The following is a 21,913-nucleotide window of genomic DNA, read 5'->3' as shown; positions in this document are numbered from 1 at the left end:
GATCAAGGCTTAAAATCCAGCTGCAGCCTTGTCCGCTGCTATTTTTATTTGTTCAAGAAAGCTCATCTTTGAGTAAAGCGTCAATCCAAGATATTTAGCCATTGGCTTTGATTCGATTATCAATTCGCCGGTCGCTATGGAATGCAGTGTCGGGATTCTTTATATAGTCAGCATGATTAATTCTTGGTTTTGCCAGAGCAAGACCGAAACTATGGGCAGCCATCCATCCGCCTACTCGTCATATCAATATGTCTGCTTTCCGCCTGTTCAACAGTGCATTCGGCAACAATTGCCACAACATTATCTACATAACCGACCAAGCGCGGCTCTTCTTGCCTTTCGAGTGTCGAGTAGACTATCGCATAATGCATCCCTCACAACGTGATCTCCATCCTTCTCTGAACTTCTATCGTTTCATATTGCAGGACGCGGTTTCTTAGATAATCGCTCCATATTCGTAAAAGGTACCTCAGCACATGCATATATAATGGAAATATAGCTCTAGTTACCCAGGTAAGATTTTGATTTTTGGTTTCTGAGAATATTAGAACCCTCGATTTTTAAGGTTTTGGGAAAAAACCTGTTTGCCCGCCTGTCTATTTGTTGGACGCACTTTTCATAACAACCGTTACATCCATTGACACGAAATTTGGCGGCAAAATTGGAACTGTGAATTCCCATGCACGCAGTGAATGTCATCGCGTTCAATGCGTTGAGCTTACATGCAAAAGAAGGTGCAACAATTTTTCACCCAGTATAGCTAAGAGTGGTATTATATGGAAGAGCTCGCTTACCAAATATCAGTTATTATCATTCTTAGTGTTTACAGTATTACTTTTTAATTACCTCTAAAATTCTCTTTAAAAAAATTAGGCGAAATTACAAGATAGAATAAATTGGCATTTTTCCAAATTAGTTTCTTCTGTATTATAACGCTCACGGCCAACATTATAAGCTTTTCTCGATATCCATTCCCAAATATTCAATGTAGTATTTTAACCAGAAGTATGCAGTGATGATTGGCTACAATTAATAAATTGTCTCCATAGTTACCATTCGACAGCGTTTCTAGGTGTGTTATTTTGCTGAAAAGTAATATGGGTTGAATGATCTACGTTATGTATCATGAAAGGAGAAAAGGTTCCCTTTTAAGATAACAGGCACTACGCTATAATGTTGTACTTCATCCTAAAACACTACCATTTCCTGCATACTGTGCAGGTAAAATATCTCCCTCTTTTGTCAAAATATGGAGATCCATAATAATTATACCTGGAGAGACTAAACGAATTGAATTTTTCCATCATGAATATCAAATGTTTCTATTACTTAATGAAGTCAAGCGAAAACTTTTAGATTCGTTTATCTGACTGATTGGATATACACTTAATGTTAGTCGGAGGAGTTCAGATTTTCACCTGGATTGTTGAGATCAAGATATTGTGTCGTGCTTATTGTTGTATGTATCCAGATTCAGAGGCATTCTTCGGTAAAATTGCAGCCGATATACCGCTTTCATTAACTGTACGCGAGTTACTCCTGTCCATACATCTGACCTTAAATCCATGGTCCAGGGTCCCTTAACATTTCATCAATCAATAACCAGAGATCTTATAACGAGGTAATATTAAAATCAATTGTAATACAATACTTTGTGTAAACACAAAACCTTATTAAAACCGGTTTACTGTCTGTCCGTCACACGCATTTTTCTCGGAGACGGTTATAGCGATTGACACTTAATTTGGTAGAAAGGTGGGAACTGTGAACGCTCACACATACAGTGAGTCACATCCTTTTACGTTGAATTTAAGGGGGGTCCCCATACATGCAAAAGGGGCGCGGGGGTATACAATTTTTTTTCATCAAATATAGTCATGTGGGGTATCAAATTAAAGATCTCGGTTAGTACTTTTCGAAGCCGAAGACGTTTGTTAGAAAGGTGGGGAGTGCTGGAGGGTTGAAAGTGATCATTTTTTTAAGGGGGCCATTCTCAGAACCACACCAAAAAATCTGAAAAAAATCAGGACGCTGTTTAGCTTTAATTTGTTATTTGTATATTAGTATGAATTACTCGAGACAGATATGTGTATGTATGTCTGTTACTTTAAGCACCTTTCCACTGAGTAAAGTGGAAATACGTGAAGATGCTTTAGATCAATTTGGATGGGAAACGTTTGTTTATTTAGGATTAGCACAACATTAATGTCTTTGATATGTATGTTCACATGTATAAGGAATATTTCGCACCAAGCCTTTTACCCGAAGAATTCAACTTTTGGTACTTCGACTTGCTTCCTCATGAAGAAGACGGAGAACTAGAAGCTGGACGCTTCAGGTATGAAAAATATTGTTGTATTTTGTTGCACGACATTTTCACTTATAATTAACAATTCAACTCCGCACTATTCCGCAAGAACAATTTATTCACGTAACTAATGTGTTCTGGAAAGTCCAATTGCATCGACATCGCGTTTAACAACGGGAGTTCACCAAGGGTGCAACAATGCTTAAAAAATATGTATATATGTCCAAATCGAAAACCAGGACCTCGACAAATTCGGTATCAAAGGTTTTGTGTTTTCCTAACGTTAGAAATATTGAGTGAACAGTTCTTTCATTCGTACATAATTCGCATATTCTTGTATTTAATATGTTAGGCTGTTCATTTTAGTGCGATATTGACACTCAAGGTTTTGGGTTGTGGTAAATTTACACAAAAGTGTTAACTTTCCCGGCACGATTAGGATTTCAACCAAATTATATAGTATCATGCTTATATTACAAAAGAATAATGTTTTGGATTGGGTTGTTTCTGAGAATAGAATAGAATCTATTGAATTTCATGTCAACAGGTTTAATAGTTCGGTCAAGTGTTTCTGCAAGGCAGCAGATAGCGAAATCAGAAACGTAAATAAATTGGGTTCACTGAATAGCGTGATCCTGAAGCGGATGTTAGAGCACATCACAGGAAGTGAGTGTTGATTCCGAAAATTTTTGGTTTCATAAGAAAATTTTCGATATCAGATTGCTTTGAAATGTCCTGTAAATATCAAATCGCCGCAAATCTCCTCAAAAGGTTGAGCTATCTACAAGCAACAGAGTACCTACAATTGAACAAAAAATATAAAAGTTTCTTGGAGAGTAAGTTTAGAACACCATTTTACTACTGCACATTTGATTTCGTTGAATTATATACAGCCTGCAAGGATCCCATGCATGAAGACCAATGGGCAGTGCAGTGACAAAAAAAATGTATAATAAGGTAATATGGGGTCAAAATGTGCGAACTTAAGATAGTAGGACAGTGTGACGCTTGAAATTTCACCGTTGTTTCATTATTTTTTATGGTTTTGTGTTCCACATATTAGTATGACCGTATAGTAGTATAAGGAACTGAAACTTCAACCAAATCTGTTAAATAGTCTTCTGTGGGTGCTTTCAAAAGTGGTGCAAAACACATTTAAAGTTTTAACAATAGATTTTTCGTATCGAAACTTGCTAATTAGGTGCTCTAAAATTCATTCTCGTGTACCATGTTGATTTCTTATTTTCTAATAATTAACAACAAATTTTTTTATCGACAGATGCAGTCGTTTCCGAAAAAAGTGAATGAGCTTGCAGACAGACAGTAAACTGATCTCAATAAAGTTCTGTTTTACACGAAGCTTAAAAAACGGCTGCCTTCCTTATAGTCGGTGGTCTTTGTTAACAAACTGCATATTAGATGTAAAAGAACGATATTGCTTTGTCCTTGCGAATCGCTTGTTTGCTATATACACCTGTTCCTAACTATTCTATTCATGTTGCAATTTCAAGATTTAGAGTATTGCAGTCGATGCACAAAACATTAAATTCCAATTTGGTACATAGCATCCACCGTATCGTCCCGAGCGCCTCAAAATCGCATTTGACTATAAACCACTCACACCTGTCTAGGCGAAAGAACGTTTAAGAGCATTATTGCTAATATGTGAAACATTTGCGGTGAATTTAATTTCATTAGAAAGGCATCAAAGCTGCATGTGCTCTGGCGCGGCCTTGGCACGAAATTCCTAATATTGTGAGGATGCATCGTCATATTTTTGCGCAATGTACGAAAATCTTCTCAGAAAACGCAGATTTCAAATTACGTTGTTTCGTCCGCATCTAATAATACTTTCGGCGTTTTTCTGAAATCGAGTCTCCACGGCCATAATTCACCTTGACATGGCTCAGTGTGGAGGCCATGCTTACATGTGTGTGTTTGCAAGGAACTTCAAATTGAATTACTCCTACAACACATTCTGTTCGCCATTTGTCTGAGTGATTTTTCGCGCATTTTTCCGTCATGAAAAAGACATCAAATTTATTTGTCTGATGCAGCGAGTCTTGGTCAGGGTAAAGAATTAAATGTGAATAATATTCTACTTTGTATTGACCCCTCCACTTTCTTGATGAGCAAGCTCCGAAATTTTCACCTGAAATTTCCCTGATGATGCTTGCATTATTTCAGTTTAACGTCTGCCGTCGACCATTTTGATAATTTTCTCACTCGGCGAGAAGAAATTCAACTCTAATCCAGGTATAATTACTTGCCTTTAGTTTCGAGACGATAGTAAATCCGGTATCACGTCCTGCTGGAGCAAAAGTGATGAGGGAAGAAGGAAAACTTAATTAGATGTGAGAATTTTTCAGATGGAAAATTCTTACTGTTTTTATCTGCCAGAAGTTAAATTAGTTCTTGTCAGTTTGGAATAAAGTGTCCTAGTGGGGATTTAACCGACTTTAAAGTGTTCAAAGTCCAATCTACTTATATTAGTTCGATCCGCCAAGCCGGGAATATCTTCAAGTGCACGGTGCATTAAGTTAGATTGTAATTAATGATGATGGAAGGTAATGTTTGGAAGCTTTGGAATATAAATTGCTCTCTGGATTACCGGTGATTACATGAAAAGTAAAATAGAGAAATGTGTTTAGAAGAACCGAGGATTTTTTCCAACAACCTATGCATATTCAGTTTAATTGAACCTTGAGTAAGCTGGTTGTAACGGCATCACTGTTTAATCCACATTTCCGGAGATTGAGATTCATTTTTCAAAGAAAGGACCTTTGCAAACTGGGTAACACCCGTCTAAGATAATAAAGATGACGAGGGATCGGGATAAATAAAAATATTTAACAAACAAACATTTTTTTGTTTGCTCGAGAGCCTTCGTAATTTTTGATCAGTAAAATCGTGATTCGCCATGAGAAATCCATTCTGATTCATGTTTTAATATTCAATGCTATTTTTTAGGTGAGCGATATTTCGGCATCATGCCAATTGCATAAATTTTCCAGCCAATTTTAGCTTAATTTATTGGAATGACGGGAGAGAAGGCCTTGCTAGCACGATTCCGAATAACGGCACTTGAACGAGGATTGATCTTTTCGAAAATTTCAACGATCGAAAGTCGACTGCGCTATAATGATAACCCAAAAATGTGCTACTCCCTATTAGTTCTACTTTATTTCGTAATCGACACGCAGGACCGGGGAGCTACTTAGCACACCCAAAACTCCGATGTTGGAAAGCCGACTCGTTTCGTTGAAATTCCACACTCATCGACTTTCTGTCTACAGTGATACATTCAGTTCAGACCACTCTTAGCAATCAAGTTCTCATCATCGTGAATTCCATGTTTACACCATTGATGGTGTCTCTCTTTCAACGTTTCCACGATCGCTGCAACTACAAAGCGAGCGTTGATGCCCTCATTTCCGATGTGATGGTTCTCTGTCACGCCACTGGTTTCCTCTACAACAAGGGGATGCCCTATCATGCCCTGGAGAAAGTGATCCATGATGTTGAGGTAAATGCAAGAGGTACGATCCTCTTTAAGTCCACCCAATTACTGGCCTATGCTGACGATATCGACATCATGGGACGAACGACCCGGGACGTCGAAATTGCCTGCATGCAGATCGAGCAGGCGGTGACGCGAGATCTTGGGCTGCACATCAATAAAGACAAGATGAAATATATGGTGGCAACGTCAGCACCAAAAACTAACCAAACAACAAAATCAAACGGGAAGAATAAAGATACCTAGGGTCGAAAATTAGAACCGATAACAGCTACGGCGATGAAATCCGCGCACAGTTGTTGACAACCAATAGAGCCTATTTCAGATTACAAAAACTGTTTCGTTCGAAACGTCTCACCATAGGGTCAAAGCTCTACTGTACAAAACATTGATCTTGCCAGTCCTTATATATTCCTCGGAAACTTCGATTCTTAGCAAGAAAAATTGCGAACTCTTGGTCGCTTTCGACAGAAGAATCCTTCGAAGAATTCGTGGGCCTCTACATGAGGATGGACGATTCCGTAGCCTACATAACGATGAAATCTATGAGCGATACCACGACCATCGATGAAATCCGGCTCAATAGGTAACGGTGAGCGGGTCACTTAATCCGTATGGATGAGGATGATCCAGCCCGGAAAGTCTATAAAGGCAATATCTATGGTAGAAAAAGAAGACGAGGTAGACCCTGCCTGAGATGAAGCGATGGCGTAGGTCAGGACGCCAGACAGCTTTTGGGAATATTGAATTGGTGGACCTCGGCGCAAAACCGAGGTGGTGGGGTTCCTTATTACAGCAGGCCTAGACTGGATACCGGTTGTTGCGCCGTTGATGATGATGATTGAGGTATTTGGATTCCCAGATTTTAGACAAAGCAGTAAAAAGTAGATGTAAACCTGTCAGTGCATCGAGTGACATCAGGCTCCTTGCCACCATCAGCAGAAACAAAACCACCAAAATAGAGAAATAAATGCACACCTTCAATTTCCACCCGTTAATGAATATAGGAAGAGCGGCATGATCAGTCAAACTAAGGACGTTGAACAGTGTTTGTGCCCCTTTCCGAATCTACATTTGGCTAAGTTGCATGAATCAGTGAGAGAGAAAGTAGATAATGTCTGCTGTATTCGAGGAAAGATGTAATGGTCCATTAGAGGCCTTCACGTTCTCCGACAAGGCAGCATGGAAGACGTCGGTGATGGTAAGGAGGAATAATATTAGCAAAAGGATGGAAGGACTTTGTCAGATTGCGTTTTAGACTTTAAATGCGTCAGAAATTTTATTGCTAAGAGCTGTTAGTTCATCCGAAACGTCCCTTTTCTGTAGATCATTCCTGATGCACTCACTGTCTGCACTGTCGAAATCCTCGTCCAAATTATGGCAGGAGAGTCGGAACCCCGTGCAGTGTTCCAAAACGATGTAGTGAACGCAGGAGGATCCTTAGCAGAAACGGCCGGCTCTCTGCCGAATGAGCTTTCTCGATATTTTTTGATAAGTTTGTCTTTTAACTATTATCTCTGGGGCAGCAATATACAAGGAAATATCCCTCCAATTGTCCTACTCCAGACAGGTAGCCTGCCCCGGAATCTTGACGATAACCTACTTTCTCCACTCTATGGGAAAGGTCTCAGATTTCCAGAATTTACGAATGAGTGCAAGCAGCAACTCCGAAAGACAGTAGGAGCTGTGAATACCAGTTGCTTGGAAATATTCACAAGCCCAGTGGCCTTGCCCCGATCGATAACCGATTAATTTCATTTTTACTGGAAGGGCAGTCCGTATCTCTTAATCTGCTTATCATGGTCGATGAGGAATAGATCGTCAATGTCCCGGAGAGGACTATAAAAATACGTGTGTCTACCTGGTATTTCTTATGCGATACATTAGCGAAATCGTTATTCACGATAGCTACAATAACAGCTTCTACTTTATTACGGCGCACACTTAGCTGCACTTTTTGGGATTTTCTATACGAATCCCACTTGCAACCTTAATTTTTCTGCGTACTTCGATTCGCTTTCCAGTCCCAGCAAACAGACATAGGCAGCAACTTGGCTAGCACCAGCGAGAAATGCACTTTTGATGGCAGCTCTGTGCTCATTAATAGGCGCGCCATTTAAGATGTTTTCTGTCCGATCTGCAATATGCCGAATGATAGCCGGATCCCGGGAGCAGACCATGTTGATGTTCGGACGTCAAGGCCTAACAAAAATAACTCCTAAATCTACTGTTGATCGCGATGTGATCGATCCCATTATGTTGCCAGCTGATTGAAACCCAACTATAACAGGTTCTGTTCGATATGCTGTTCATATTGTGAATTTCTTCCACTTCTTTTGATTGCCAAAGTTAGCTGTCTGAGTCGATTTTTCGTAATTTCTATAATTATTTGGATAACAGAATAACAGTAAATCGGAAAAGAGGTGCGGTGCTAAATTCCATATCCTCCATGATTTAATTTTCCCTCAATTTGAACCTAGCCAGATTCAAGTGTTCAGACATATCAATTCGCCGACTTTAATATGTGTTGTTATGCTGTTCCCTAATTCCGCATCCTTGATCCTTGATATACAATTGAAGCCGAGGCTACGGATAATCGTATTACAATAAACTATTCTTTTTTCCAGGGTACAAACGCGTTGCTTGGCCGCCTGTTGACTCGGCTCCAGTCTACGCAACAGTTCCACAGGCTCAAAATCCACCCCCATCAACGTACGAGGTAAGTACTTTTCTCAAGTGTGCCCTCAACTTTTTCAATTTTGATATTCTTGAAAGGAATATGTATTTTACGTTACACAGTCCCATCATGTAAATAACCCCAATTTACTTTATAAGAGAGGAAAGAAAGTAGGCACAGACCGGATTTTCTTTTCACCTTCCTGCTGAAAATTGTTTTCCGCAAGGCCTTATTTGGTTTTTGTGTGGCGGCTGTGGCTACATTGTTTTGCATTTTCTATTTTTCCGCATCTTTTCTTTAGAAACATTTTGTAGCCAAGTTCATAATTAAGATTAACGTAATTAACCTGTGGCAAAATATATTGGCATCCCGTAGGTGTTTGGTTAGTCAAGTTGAAAAGCAACTTTAGCAATTTTTAAGGATTATTTTGGATTTATTTACTTATTTTGATTTAAAATTGTACACCATTTCTTGATCATTCTAACTGAATTTTAAGCAATTGAGCATGTGTTTGTGTGATAACAGCAAAGTTTTTGATTCTTAATCCTAATTTAGACGTAGGAAGTTGGATATGAGACATCCAAAAACGGATATATATCCATTTATATGCATACATAAATAATAAATTTGAAATAAGGAGACTTCTGTGCTCCCATCCAAAATTATTCAAATGGAGGAAATGAAATATTAACAACCTTCCATAAACCAATTCCAGTGACTAATTTTAATTGCCCATATAAATTTTGTATGGTAATAGATGAAATCTGATTCATACCTCGTTTACGTGACATAGCTATATAAACGCCTGAGGCAAGCAATTGGGAGCAAATTTTACGAGATATCAAGTATGTGCGAAAATTCGGAAAGTCCTAAAGGACGCCGGGTCTGAGCCGCAGCCTGGCTCCATGAACGCAACCCCACACATAATAAATATGATATTATAGTCAGACGCCTCCAGTTAACTACAATGCTGTGATTAAATCATGAAAATAATGCAGAGGTAATTCATTTTAAGTAAGCACAATATCTCTCCACAACGGGCTAGTCATTAGGTTTTATTGTTGCGTTTATATGCGGGAAGAAAAGAACGTAAGAGGCATTAGCTTCGGGAAAGCCATACAGTCCAATTGTGTGCGGGCCGCAAATGGCTCCTGTATGGAGAAAGGAAAAGGAAGTAAATAAAGAGATCCATTTTCTCTCGATAAACGTGAAAATAAATTTCCGTCAGAATGAGCCACTTAGCCTTGAATTCTTAATACTATATTTTTTAGCTACTGGGGTAGTATGTGTAGTCTGATGAGCATTATTCCCTGATTTTGTGTTTATGAAGATGGTTTGAAATTCACCTGGGAAATAGTTGGTTTTGTATCGAAGCCAATGAGAAACACCGTGAAGGATTATCTAGGGACATTTCGAATCACCCCAACGATAAACCAGCTATCATGAAGAACAAGGAGGCTCTGTCTATTTTCTATTGTACCATGCGAAGCATTTTCCCTTCACTATTTTTTCTCTCGTCTGTCATATTCTGAAGCACGACATTGTCTGCTAGTCAAGCCTCATCCCTGATCTACCTTCACTGCTAACTCTAGGTTGGGGGATATAGAGAATGAGGTAAAGGTCAATACAGTGTTTTTAGCAAAGTTACCTCAATAAACACGAAGTTAATTAACATCAACGTTAATGTACAAAAACTTGTCTTCATTAGGACGGGAAGTTTATGATAAATGAACATTGCCTCTTGCTCGGCACTACAACGCAAGAGGAAGTGTAATGAGGTGTAAAACACACAAAGGATTGTCGTCATTTGTTAGAGAACATTGATTTAGTGGACAGGATTTGTTGCTTAGCCTCCTCCCTTCTTCATCATTTTACTACTCATCGTGCTGGTAGGAAATTTCTTTTTTGCTAAGGACAATAGAATGGTCTTGTGTGTGAATGTACCTTGGACCTTCGAACAAGGCTTTTATACTATTTCATGCCGAGATTCACGAATCTCTTTATCTCCAATTAATAGCTACTATTTTGTTCACGAATTGACATAATTTTGTTTCGACAGATAGTTCATTATGTTAAGAAATTGAGTTTCATATGATATGCTATCATCCATCGAAGACTTTAAGTTCAAATTCAATGTAAAGCAAAGCAGCCAAACTGACTCTCTAATTTTTATTTATCTTATGAAAACCACGTATAGATGTCAAAATAGGAAGAAGCACTCCGAACGGGATAGTAGATAGACAGCTAAACTAAAAAAAGGGCGAAATTGACGTTGGTTGATAAAAGTGCAAAAAGGTGGAGGGACGATTGGGAAAATTTTACGAATGTAAAATGATCATCTCACCCCAAAGAAAAGGTATCCTGCCTTGAAAAGCATTTTTTAACGTAAACCATTGTGCTCTGTGAAGAACTAAAGCTGCATTTAAATGCTCTCCATCCATCTATATATCCGCTGAAGTCCCATTACAGGGAGACATTTCTGTTCACCATAGTCAGTCAAAATTTTAAAGGCATTTAACTGAAAACAACATTTTCAAAATGCGCCAAAAATATTCAACCGATCGACTTGAAAATTCGTTCACATCTAAACAATATAACTGTTTTTGATATGATGGAAATTTTGGAATTTTTGAAAAAAACAGTATCCTAGCAATGAAAGTTTCTACAGAAACTGTGGCTATCTGTCTCCTTTTCTAAGAAATTAAGGGGGTCATCCCGTGTGTCGGATTCGCAGAATCGAATTTTTTTCATCATCAATTGTATCTATATATAGTGTAGAATATATCGGTAAAGTGATTTTTTGATATTGGGAGTCGTTCGGAAATTATAGTGTTAAACACGTGATAAGTCACATCCCAGATTTATGCCGATCACCGTAATAAAGCTCGTATTTATCGGCCCGAATGATATTCGAATGACTTCGCTAAAAGGACAAAAATTAAAGCCAAGGCTGTACATGTGTTTCTTGAAAAGGCCAAAAATTTATTGATTAGGTATTGCGGATTAACGGTCGTTTTAGGTTTTAAGGTTAAAAATCGCATTCTACTTTTTAAATGCGTTTTTCTCGAAATTGCATGTTGAAAATCGGCTGCCACCGTACCCCAAAATCTATCGAACGAAATTCTTTGAAATTTTCACGACTTATTCAGAACGCACTTCTACGGTCCGCAAACTTGAATCATTCAGTAGTTTTTTTTATTCATTGAAGAAGCCGTGAAAAAACACCAAAATTCACAAAAAAGTTTAACACGGCACCAAAAATGTAGCTCTTAATGTTTTTTAATAATCCTAGTTTGCGGACTGTAGTTAGGTCTGTATATTAAAATGCCGCTTGCTTTTTTCTTTAAGATGATCAGAGCGCACTCTAGCGTGGCAGCATAAAACACCTTTTTTTGGACATGGGTGTATAAATTGCTCTGTATTTCAATGAGAAGCTACGCGATCGGGCTGGAAAAATGACTATGCACGCTCAAGTAATTAATAAATCTATGGTGAAACATTTGTATTTGTATCTTTATCTAGTTCTTCACAAAAAATTTTTAAAAAAAGCGAAAAAAACCGGCTTTCGCACTGGATGTCCCTCCCATATTTTTCTTTGCAACATATACGTAATACTTTTGCGGCTCAAATGAACATCCTTTTTGATTTTCTTTATATTTATATAGAAAGAAAGAAATTAGCAAAAAACGCTCAGCAATAAAGTACTTCATTTATTTGTTTCTAATTATTTTTGGAACGGAGCAGAGGTTATTGCGTGCGCTTATTTTTGAAAATTATATATCATATGTCGCTGCATACCCATTATTTGAAGCTTTAAAATAAAAATCGCTAGAGTACCGCCACTTCAAATGGGTGATTCTGGAAGCATAGCCTGTCATCTCCGAAGCATATACCTTTCCTATGTATGTGTAAGATAATCAAATCATATGTGAGCATCAAGGGGAGCAAGATCAAACAATTCTATAAAATATGAGCAATCGAACCGAGAGCCAATTGAAATGCAATTCCGAAAACTGATGAGGAAACAGAATGCAATTTATCCGGTCTTTTAAATTAAATGGAATATCCGCACAATCCAGATAGGGGTTAATCAAAATAAATTAAATAATTTGATGCGATACCAGCAATCGGCCGCCAACAAGGATATCACCAGAAACAACAACGGTCGCTAAACCTGATGGCGACGTAAATGGCAACTTTTTCGTTCAATTTTGGGTTGAATTTTTCGGCTACAATTTACTATTTTAATGTGTCCGTTTTTATTCGTCCTTGCTAGGAACTTTTTGATTTTCGTTCTACGTTTTAAGGGTGAGTAAGTCTGTGTATACATATATTTGGGTGGGACAGATGTACGTATGACTCCTGCATGAAAAATTGCCCGGATAGGAACGACAAGGTTGATATAAATTTAAATTAAAAATTAAATAATAACGCAGGGTATCAAATATTCCGGAATATGAATCATTTAGCAGGGTGATGTAACGCAGGCACATTGTTTCACATAAAAGTGAGGATGACAATCAGGAATGCAATCATATTTCATGCACGCGACGGTTGAAGGAGTTGGCGTCGGGAGTATTTTGTACTTTAGGTGTTCTAGTTTCAATTAGGTCAAGGCAAAGCCTAAGAGCACTGAGTCTATTTTGTTTCCAGTGGAATCCATTAAACCCCTGTGCTGACATATATACCATCTTCTACTATGAAAAATTAGATCGGTGCAGCGATTTCGTTGCAAACTTCGAACCTTTCCAAAAGTATCTGATATCTGGCACCAGTGGCATGTTTTGTGTGAAATATTGTAGTCATCTTTGCTTTGATCGTTTTTAAGAACCCTATGCTATTTGCTTGGAGTGAATACAAAACACAGAATGGGATTGATATATTTTCCATTTGAATGATGAAAATTTAGTATATGCAGCTACATTCATAATATAATCTCGCTAATATTCCGCCAGTTAGGCTATTAGATAGGCCATCTAATGTATATCGGGGCTTGTAGAGTTTGAGCTGTTCTATTTCTACCTTCATCGAATTTATCTGTTTAGAAATCCTTGGAACTTTTCAAAATTTTACAAATTTTCAGGTCAGCTCTCAGATTCAACCAAAATCAGCCCCTACTAACTATTCTCAACCACAACAATATCAGCAATCGTATCAACCACAGTATCAACAACCGCAACAACAAGAACCTCATTACCAACAACCTAAACCCCAATACCAACAACCACAGCCACAATCCCACTACCAGCAATCGCAACCTCAATATAATAACGTGCAGCAACCACAACCACAATACCAAGCTCCTCATTACCAGTCCTCCCCAGCTCCTCAATATCAATCCTATCCTTCCCAACCTCAGACGCAATACGGTGGTGCGCCAGCTCCGGCTCAAAGTAGCACAGTGTCCTTTGCAGGAGGTATTGCCAAAAGCAGCTCCCCTTCACGACCAATAGCTCGGCAATACGTTCCGGGCCAGATATCTGTGCAGGGAGAATACCAACAACCGGAGCAATATCAAGCACCCGGACAATACCAGACACCGGGACAATATCAAGCACCGGGACAACACCAAACATTGGGACAATACCAACCACCGGCGCCATCCACTTTTGAGACACTTTCACCACAACCAACCGCCGCCTATAGTTCTCCATCCCAACCATCTCCCCAATCACCTCGTGGTTGGACGCACGTTCGTCCACCAACTCCAACTCGCACCGGATATACCGTGCAGCCTAGTTTTCCCCAATATCAGCGAACCAATTCTGCTCCATCCGCATCAGATTCATATCAAGGAGCGTATCAGGTACGCTTGACGAAAGTTGCATTGATCAATCGAAGGGGTTTTGGTTTCCATATTATAGCTAACAAAATTTTAAGTTCTAAGAGGTTTTGCATTTTGGCATTTAGAAATTACTACCTGTTGGCCTTTACCTGGGCTTAGCAATAAACTAGAGCAATTGCGCTTCCGCTAATACCAGCTCCAGCTTTTTTCATATCTCCATTTTATTAATTGCAATTCTCCATTTATAGCCTACTCAAAATCACTATCAGCCTCAGGCAACACAAGCTTTTCAGCCTGTGAGCCACCAGCCATCAGCACAAAACTATCAAGCGCAAAATTACGCGCAACCACAATCACAGCAACACCACACGCAGGCTCCACCCCAGACATCTCCTTACGGCCGTGGACAAAGTCCAGGAGTGATTCAGTTGCGTAGGGAAACTCCAGTTTCGCAGAAACCAGCGCCCGTCTACACGTCTCAGCCAGTGACCGCAAGTCTAGGAGGTAAAAAGTTCGCCCATTCTTAATTGTTTATGGAAATACAATGCTGGGACTTTCTTCCTTTCAGGAGGTTCCAAAATGCGTGGAGACTTGAAATGGCCCCCACCAGAATACAAATCTCAGGCCGAGGCCGAAAATGAAGAGCGCCGCAGAATAGCCATGGGACCAGTTTGCCGTCCAAGGCGAGTCCAAAAGGTAATCAAAACGAAAGCCCACCCAAAACTCCAGCCAGGAGGGACGCCTTTTTGCTTATATAAATTGCTTGAAATAGAAACACCCATGTTCGAACAGTTCAAAGCTCGCTAGAAACCAATATCCTTCAACTCAACTAATGTTTTTTATCTTTTCCAGGACTACACCGGGTTCTTTGCGAAGAATGCATTGAACCATTACTACCCAGGCTATAAAGTTCCGCCAGGCACTCAGCACATGTACACCCAGTACTAAACCACAAACGAAATTATGACGACGACTGCTACTAATACGCTGGGGTGTTCTCCATTTGGAAACGCTTCCGTCCCCACGACTGCATTTTCAAATCGAAGACATCCCTAGAAATGTTTATATTCTCTGCACGTTAAAATGTTGTTATTTATTTTTAATATGAAAGATATGATGTAAAGTTGAAATAAAAAATGTTGCTCTGCGTTACCAATTGTTCGCTAATAATTTTGCCATAAAAATCTTTTACCTTTGCTGGGAAAATTTCAAGAGAGCTTAAGCAGTCCATGTTTCTAGCAAATTGCATGCACTGCTCCACGGGAATCTAGACAGAAACTCCTTTTGTTCAGTGCTATCCTTGCCTTGAATCCCTCGGGAATTTTTCGTGGCAACCACCTTGTCTCCCTAGCAGCAATCTGCATTTCAGCAAGTACTCTATCGGCAAAGATACTTTTCACTAGATTAAACGGCGCTACAAGTGCAGATTGGTTTCGGAGAGAGGGTGTGGGGTCGATTGAATTCAAAAGCTCACCGAGACAACTGAGCGATTTATTGCCGATTAAAATGGTAAAACTACCGCTCTACGTACATGCATCTGAGCACTGCCATCGCAAAAGCGTCTAGATCCCCTCGGTCAACATAAAATGAAATTTTCCAATTGCTTTATTTCTATCTGTAACTTTTGACTAGTACTTTTTCTGTACAGCAAGAATAAAAGAAAGTAGATATTAAAACCTAAACTTCTCAAGCTTAGCGTGTGAGCTTCTTCTTAACATAGCAATGCGAAAAATTTATTTTTATTTAAGATATTTTTTTAATATAGTGAAGTCGAAACACAAAATAATTCGAACGGCACCGATTGTGGTAAAGATGTTAAGGAGATGTCTGTAGTTATATTGTAAGCTTCGTGGTAAATGTTTATGATTCAGTGAATACGAACCAGAAAATAAAGTAAAGGCTTTTCTTAGTAAAAAATCAAATCACTTAGACCAGGAGGGGGTGGATTTGTGTTCTTTGTGTTAATTCTGGGATGCAACACGTAACGTATGCATTAATTTTGAGGATGCGGTTAACACAAAAGACACGAAGGCTCCCACCATAAAAGTTCATACAAAGATATTTATTTAATTGATGTTAGTTAGTTATATTTGTCAATAACCGAACCATGTTATTTATATATCCACTATACATTTCAATGTCTTGAGTATAATATTTTTGAGAAAATGAACAATTAAAACAGTTGTCCACTGAAAAATACCAATTGTGACACATTTACTGAAATTGTAAATAAAGATGCTGATGACTGGACTCTCCATGTGTTTCAATCGCATTAATCACGTAGATGATTGAGGTAAGTTACTTTTAAGTTTTAAAAGTTTATTTGGCTTGGAGGCAGGAGTTCAATTGAAACCTCCGACAACCCACATATGTAAACGATCAAACCGAAAAAGAGCCCCTGCACAAGAGTTGGTATTTTCTTTTATACGCGTCACTCCGTGGTGGATAGTCCACCCGGCAAGGTTCCTTTTGAAAACAGTCCGGGTGAATTTACGTTGTGCAGCTTCGAGAGCGCGAAAACCACGGTTTCGGAAGCCGTCCCGACTACACAGCAATATTCAAGGATGTTTCTGACAAAGGATTTGAAAAGTGTTAAGGCAGACTGAATTGACTTAAAATCGGAGGACGAACGTAGGTAAAAGAAGACATTTCGTAAGCTCGATTGGTGATGTGAATGAAGTGGGAACTGAAACGAAGTTTGTCATCGCAGACTACAACCAGGTCTTAAACGGAGGCCAATAGTGAAAGGGGTTGCCCGTATTGATCATAGACCCCTTCTCGACTCCACTTAATAGTCATGGTCGATAGAGAACATTTATTACTGAGTTCCTACATCAGTTTACCTGTTTTGTTCCCTATAGTTGTTTTAAGGTCGAAGAGGACACGCTTATCTATGGTTTAAAGTACGGCTTCCTGCGAGTAGTGACCTCCGCGTTCACTCTGCTGTGACGGATCCGTTAGTGTATCAAGTAATCAGTTGCTGCTTTAATACGTAGACCTCCGCCACACTATTCTATTTTGCTCTATTGTTTCATCGTGTTTTAATTTTTTTCATCGAAATTTAACTTCACTGTAATTCTATCTTTCCCAGCAATTCATTTCCGATTTAGATATTTGAAAATGAAAAGAAGTCAAGCCCAGAAGGATCTTCAGGGATGCCGCCATACATATACTCATCACCAGTGGTTGCAGTGCAGCGAAATGCCCATTAGACAGGGAAGATCCCTATGCCAAAAAATGTGGCAACTGCGGGAACAACGACACTGCTAATTACAGAGGATGTCCGGTGTACCCTGAAGTGAGTCAAAGGTCCCGATCCACGACCGAACCAAAAACCCTTAAAAGGCGAAATAAACCAGAATTCTGTTTCCTGCGCTCCGAACAGCCTTGGGGAAAACGCTCCGGGCTGCTATGTCGACGAACTGTGAACTTAATGTGTTATTGAACATGCTTCCCAACTGACCGCCGTAAAATACGTGACTTTATCGATTTTGACAGAATGAGAAATATTAATAGAAAGCAACTATGTACGTAAGGCTGCTTTGATCTGAGTTACGATCATTCATAAATTTTTCAAATCTCAAAGCTCTACCGAGTATACTAAACTGACGACAAAGCAACCTAATTGGCTTATGTATCGAAGATTTATCTCTTCATCTCTTCGCATTTTAAAGCAAATGTGTCCTTGAAATCAAACTTCGAAATCGACCAGGTTGTACATTATTTCACCGAAATTAAATAATTATAACAATTTAAACAAAACCTTAAAAACAACAGCTGAGGCATGAATGGCAAGTTTAGTTCGTCGAATTCGAAATAGAATCTGCAGCCAGGAAGGAGCTGCATGAAGCATTGAAAAAGGAGAAATATGGGGATCTAAAGTACTTCACTAAAACACTTTTTCCGACCGCGAATCATTCTCTTTGAGGAGAGCCTATTGAGGTCAATCCTGCGCAAGTCACCAATCCGGTTGTTGGATGGCAGGCGGACGAGGAGTGATGCCGATAAAGGTTAAATCTTTGCTCAACACTTGAGAGGCGTTTTGCAACCAAACGCACAGATAACGGAGTAAAAATTGCCATGTTCGTTTCCTATAGGTGGACACCAACCGATTCGTTTCAGTTTCCGAGGTCTTAAGTTTCCCGCAACAGCAAATTGATCCCTAAAATGTTATAAATTGTCGAAATACTAGAAACTGTCGCAAGTAACGATAATGCCGAAGGAAGGTAAAAATCCTACGCTCGTCACGTCCTACATACCGATAAACTGCCTTCCCTCACTATGGAGAAACTCCTCCTATCCAATCCAGAACAACACTTGGCCGAAAAGAAGTTATTTTCAGCAGTTCGGATTCAGACGAAAACATGGAACTATTGAACGAGTTCGTCGGTTAGCCTCCGAGATAAGCTGCTCCTTGGAAGGTCGAAAGTACCGTTCCTAATGTACAAAATCACGGAAAACCACCTACGAATACTCATAAAATTTTTAAGTTGTATCCGACGGGCGAAATATTTGTTATTAAACAAAAGTGTTTCACCTCACGAGATTCTAACATTAAAGCGGGGCTATTTCAAGGTACTGTCCTCGCCCTTCTGCTTTATTTGATATATACTGCAAATTTACCCACAAATGAGCTCCTATTTTTGGCTAACAATGCTGACGATATTTTGCGCACTTTTCAATCCTAGCATTGCATCCCGAGATCTCGAGAGTTACATAAAAGAAGTTGGGCAATGGTTGGCCCGAATCAAAGTAAACGAAGCAAAGGGTAGTCATGTCACCTTCACATTGAAGAATCGAACAGTAAGTAAAATACCTAGAGGAGGAACATGTTGAGGTCAAAAAACTCAGGTCAACCTAAGATTCAAAAACCTGGAATGGCTACTCAACAGAGATAAAGCCAATCTGGACTTGTGATGCACAAATTTGGGGATCTGCTTGCATGTCCAACATTGGAATACTTCAAAGAATGTAGTCTAAAATATTAAGAACGATTACTTCGCATCGTGGTACACTAGAAACTGCAAGGGACGAAATTAATCAGCAGAGACAAACATACTTTGATAAACTTACTTCACTTCCAAGTAGCTTAGCCAGGAATTTTTATCATATAATACCACCGTCTAAAGGAGAGAAATGACAGATGGTCACTGGATAAGGCGAGCGCAATGTTGCATATGTCGCAAAGCCTCGGACGCTGAACACTGTAGATATATATGACAGCAAAACTATTACTGCACAGCGCTTCTTTTATTTCATTCGAATCCCTGGCAGGCTCCATACCTCCAATGACAATAATTAGTCCTTTGACCAACTTCAGTTCGTAAGTATGGTGGCATTTGTACGTTTTTTATGGTATTTTCGGGGTTAAATCATCATCATTATCAACGGTGCAACAACCGGTATCCGGTCTAGGCCTGCCTTAACAAGGAACTCCAGACATTCCGGTTTTGCGCCGAGGTCCACATATTCGATATCCCCAAAAGCTGCCTAGCGTCCTGACCTACGCCATCGCTCCATCTTAGGCAGGGTCTGCCTCGTCTTTTTTTTCCGCCATAGATATTGCCATTATAGACTTTCCGGGTGGGATCATCCTCATCCATACGGATTAAGTGACCCGCCCACCGTAACCTATTGAGCCGGAGTTTATCCACAACCGGACGGTCATGGTATCGCTCATTGATTTCGTCATTGTGTAGGCTACGGAATCGTCCATCCTCACGTAGGTGGCCAAAAATTCTTCGGAGGATTCTTCTCTCGAGCACGGCCAAGAGTTCGCAATTTTTCTTGCCAAGAACCCTAGTTTCCGAGGAATACATGAGGACTGGCAAGATCATAGTCTTGTACAGCAAGAACTTTGACCCTATGGTGAGACGTTTCGAGCGAAACAGCCTTTGTAAGCTGAAATAGGTTCTATTGGCTGACAATAACCTAGCCCGGATTCCATCATCGTAGTTGTTATCGGTTGTAATTTTCGACCATAGATAGAAGAAATTATCAACGGTCTCAAAGTGGTATTCTCCTATACTTATTCTTCCCGTTTGACCAGTGCGGTTTGATGTTGTTGGCTGGTTTGTTTCCGGCGCTGACGTTGCCACCACATATTTTGTCTTGTCTTCATTAATGTGAGGCCCAAGATCTCGCCCCGAATGCCGCCTGCTCGATCTGGATGAAGGCAGTTTGTACGTCTCGGGTGGTTGTTCCCATGATGTCGATATCGTCAGCATAGGCCAGTAGTTGGGTGAACTTAAAGAGGATCGTACTTCTTGCATTTACCACGGCATCACGGTTCACTTTATCAAGGGCTAAGTTAACGAGGACGCATGATAGGGCATCCCTTTGTTGATGTCGAATGGTCTTGGGAGTGATCCTGTTGCTTTTATCTGGCCACACACATTGGTCAGGGCCAGCCTAGTCAGTCTTACTAATTTCGTCGGGATACCGAATTCTCTTATGGCCGTGTACAGTTTTACCCTGGCTATGCTATCATAGGCAGCTTTAAAGCCGATGAATAGATGGTGCAACTGTTGTCCATATTCCAACAGTTTTTCCATCGCTTGCCACAGAGGGAAAATCTGATCTGCTGCTGATTTGCCTGGAGTGAAGCCTCTTTGGTATGGTCCAATGATGTTCTGGGTGTATGAGGATATCCGGCCTAGCAAGATAGCGGAGAATATCTTATAGATGGTACTCAGCAACGTGATACCTCTATAATTGCTGCACTGTGTGATATCTCCCTTTTTATGTATGAGACAGATAATGCCTCGTTGCCAATCGTCAGGCAATGATTCGCTGTCCCATACCTTGAGCATAAGTTGATGAACCACTTGGTGTAATTGGTCGCCTCTATATTTAACCAATTTGGCTGTATTTCCATCGGCCGCAAGCGACTTATGATTTTTTAGCCGATGAATGGGACGGACTGTTTCTCCTAAACTTGATGGTGGCAGTATTTGTCCATCGTCTTCAGTTGGCGGCACCTCCAGTGGCTCATCAAAGTACTCAACCCATCGCTCCAATATGCCCATTCTGTCAGAAATCACATTTCCCTCTTTGTCTCGGCAGGATGAGCATCGAGGTGTATAAGGCTTCATCCTGCTAACTTGTTGGTAAAACTTCAGCCTTCTGTGCCTGGTGCGGTTGCTCCCTGTACTTTTCTAGTTCACAGACTTGTTGGATCTCCCAGGCTTCCTTTTTCCGTCTGTGAAGTCGCTTCTCCGCTCAACGAAGTTCATGATAAGTGCCTGCGTGTGCCCGCGTTCTTTGAGAATGCAACATTACTCGGTATGCGGCATTCTTCCGTTCCGTTGCTAGCTTACATTCATCGTCAAACCAGCCGTTCCGACTCCTTTTGCGGTTGGGGCCAAGTATGTTTGTGGCCATATCAATGTAACGTTCTTCAGTTGGTTGTGAAGATCATTGGTGGATGCTTCATCTCCAGGTCCCCTGTTGACTGCGGTTATTGCGACATCTATTTCCCTCTTATAGGTGTCGCCGAGGGCCGTGTTGTGGATGGCTTCAGTGTTAACTCTCACCTGATTGTCAGAGGGGATTCTAGGTGGTATTGTTATTCGAGCTCGGAGCACCATGCCAACGAGATAGTGATCCGAGTCTATATTGGCC

At 40.0% G+C, this 21,913-nt stretch overlaps 1 protein-coding gene across 1 annotated transcript in view; it reads left to right on the top strand.

Annotated features, from left to right (window-relative positions):
• Positions 1 to 16,540, top strand: part of LOC119648493 — a 72,151-nt gene extending 55,611 nt beyond the window's left edge. Inside the window, exons 4-8 of the mRNA XM_038050259.1 lie at positions 8,456 to 8,547; positions 13,589 to 14,311; positions 14,539 to 14,794; positions 14,859 to 14,986; positions 15,143 to 16,540. Coding sequence (XP_037906187.1) covers positions 8,456 to 8,547; positions 13,589 to 14,311; positions 14,539 to 14,794; positions 14,859 to 14,986; positions 15,143 to 15,238 — 1,295 coding nt within the window. The 3' untranslated portion in view covers positions 15,239 to 16,540. The remainder of the gene's footprint in view (positions 1 to 8,455; positions 8,548 to 13,588; positions 14,312 to 14,538; positions 14,795 to 14,858; positions 14,987 to 15,142) is intronic.
• The last annotated feature ends 5,373 nt before the right edge of the window (positions 16,541 to 21,913 follow it).

This window comes from Hermetia illucens, chromosome 2 (genome assembly GCF_905115235.1).
Source record: "Hermetia illucens chromosome 2, iHerIll2.2.curated.20191125, whole genome shotgun sequence".
NCBI lineage: Eukaryota > Metazoa > Arthropoda > Insecta > Diptera > Stratiomyidae > Hermetia > Hermetia illucens.
The sequence above is the reverse complement of the archived record's forward strand: the minus strand, read 5'-3'. Positions and strand labels throughout refer to the sequence as shown.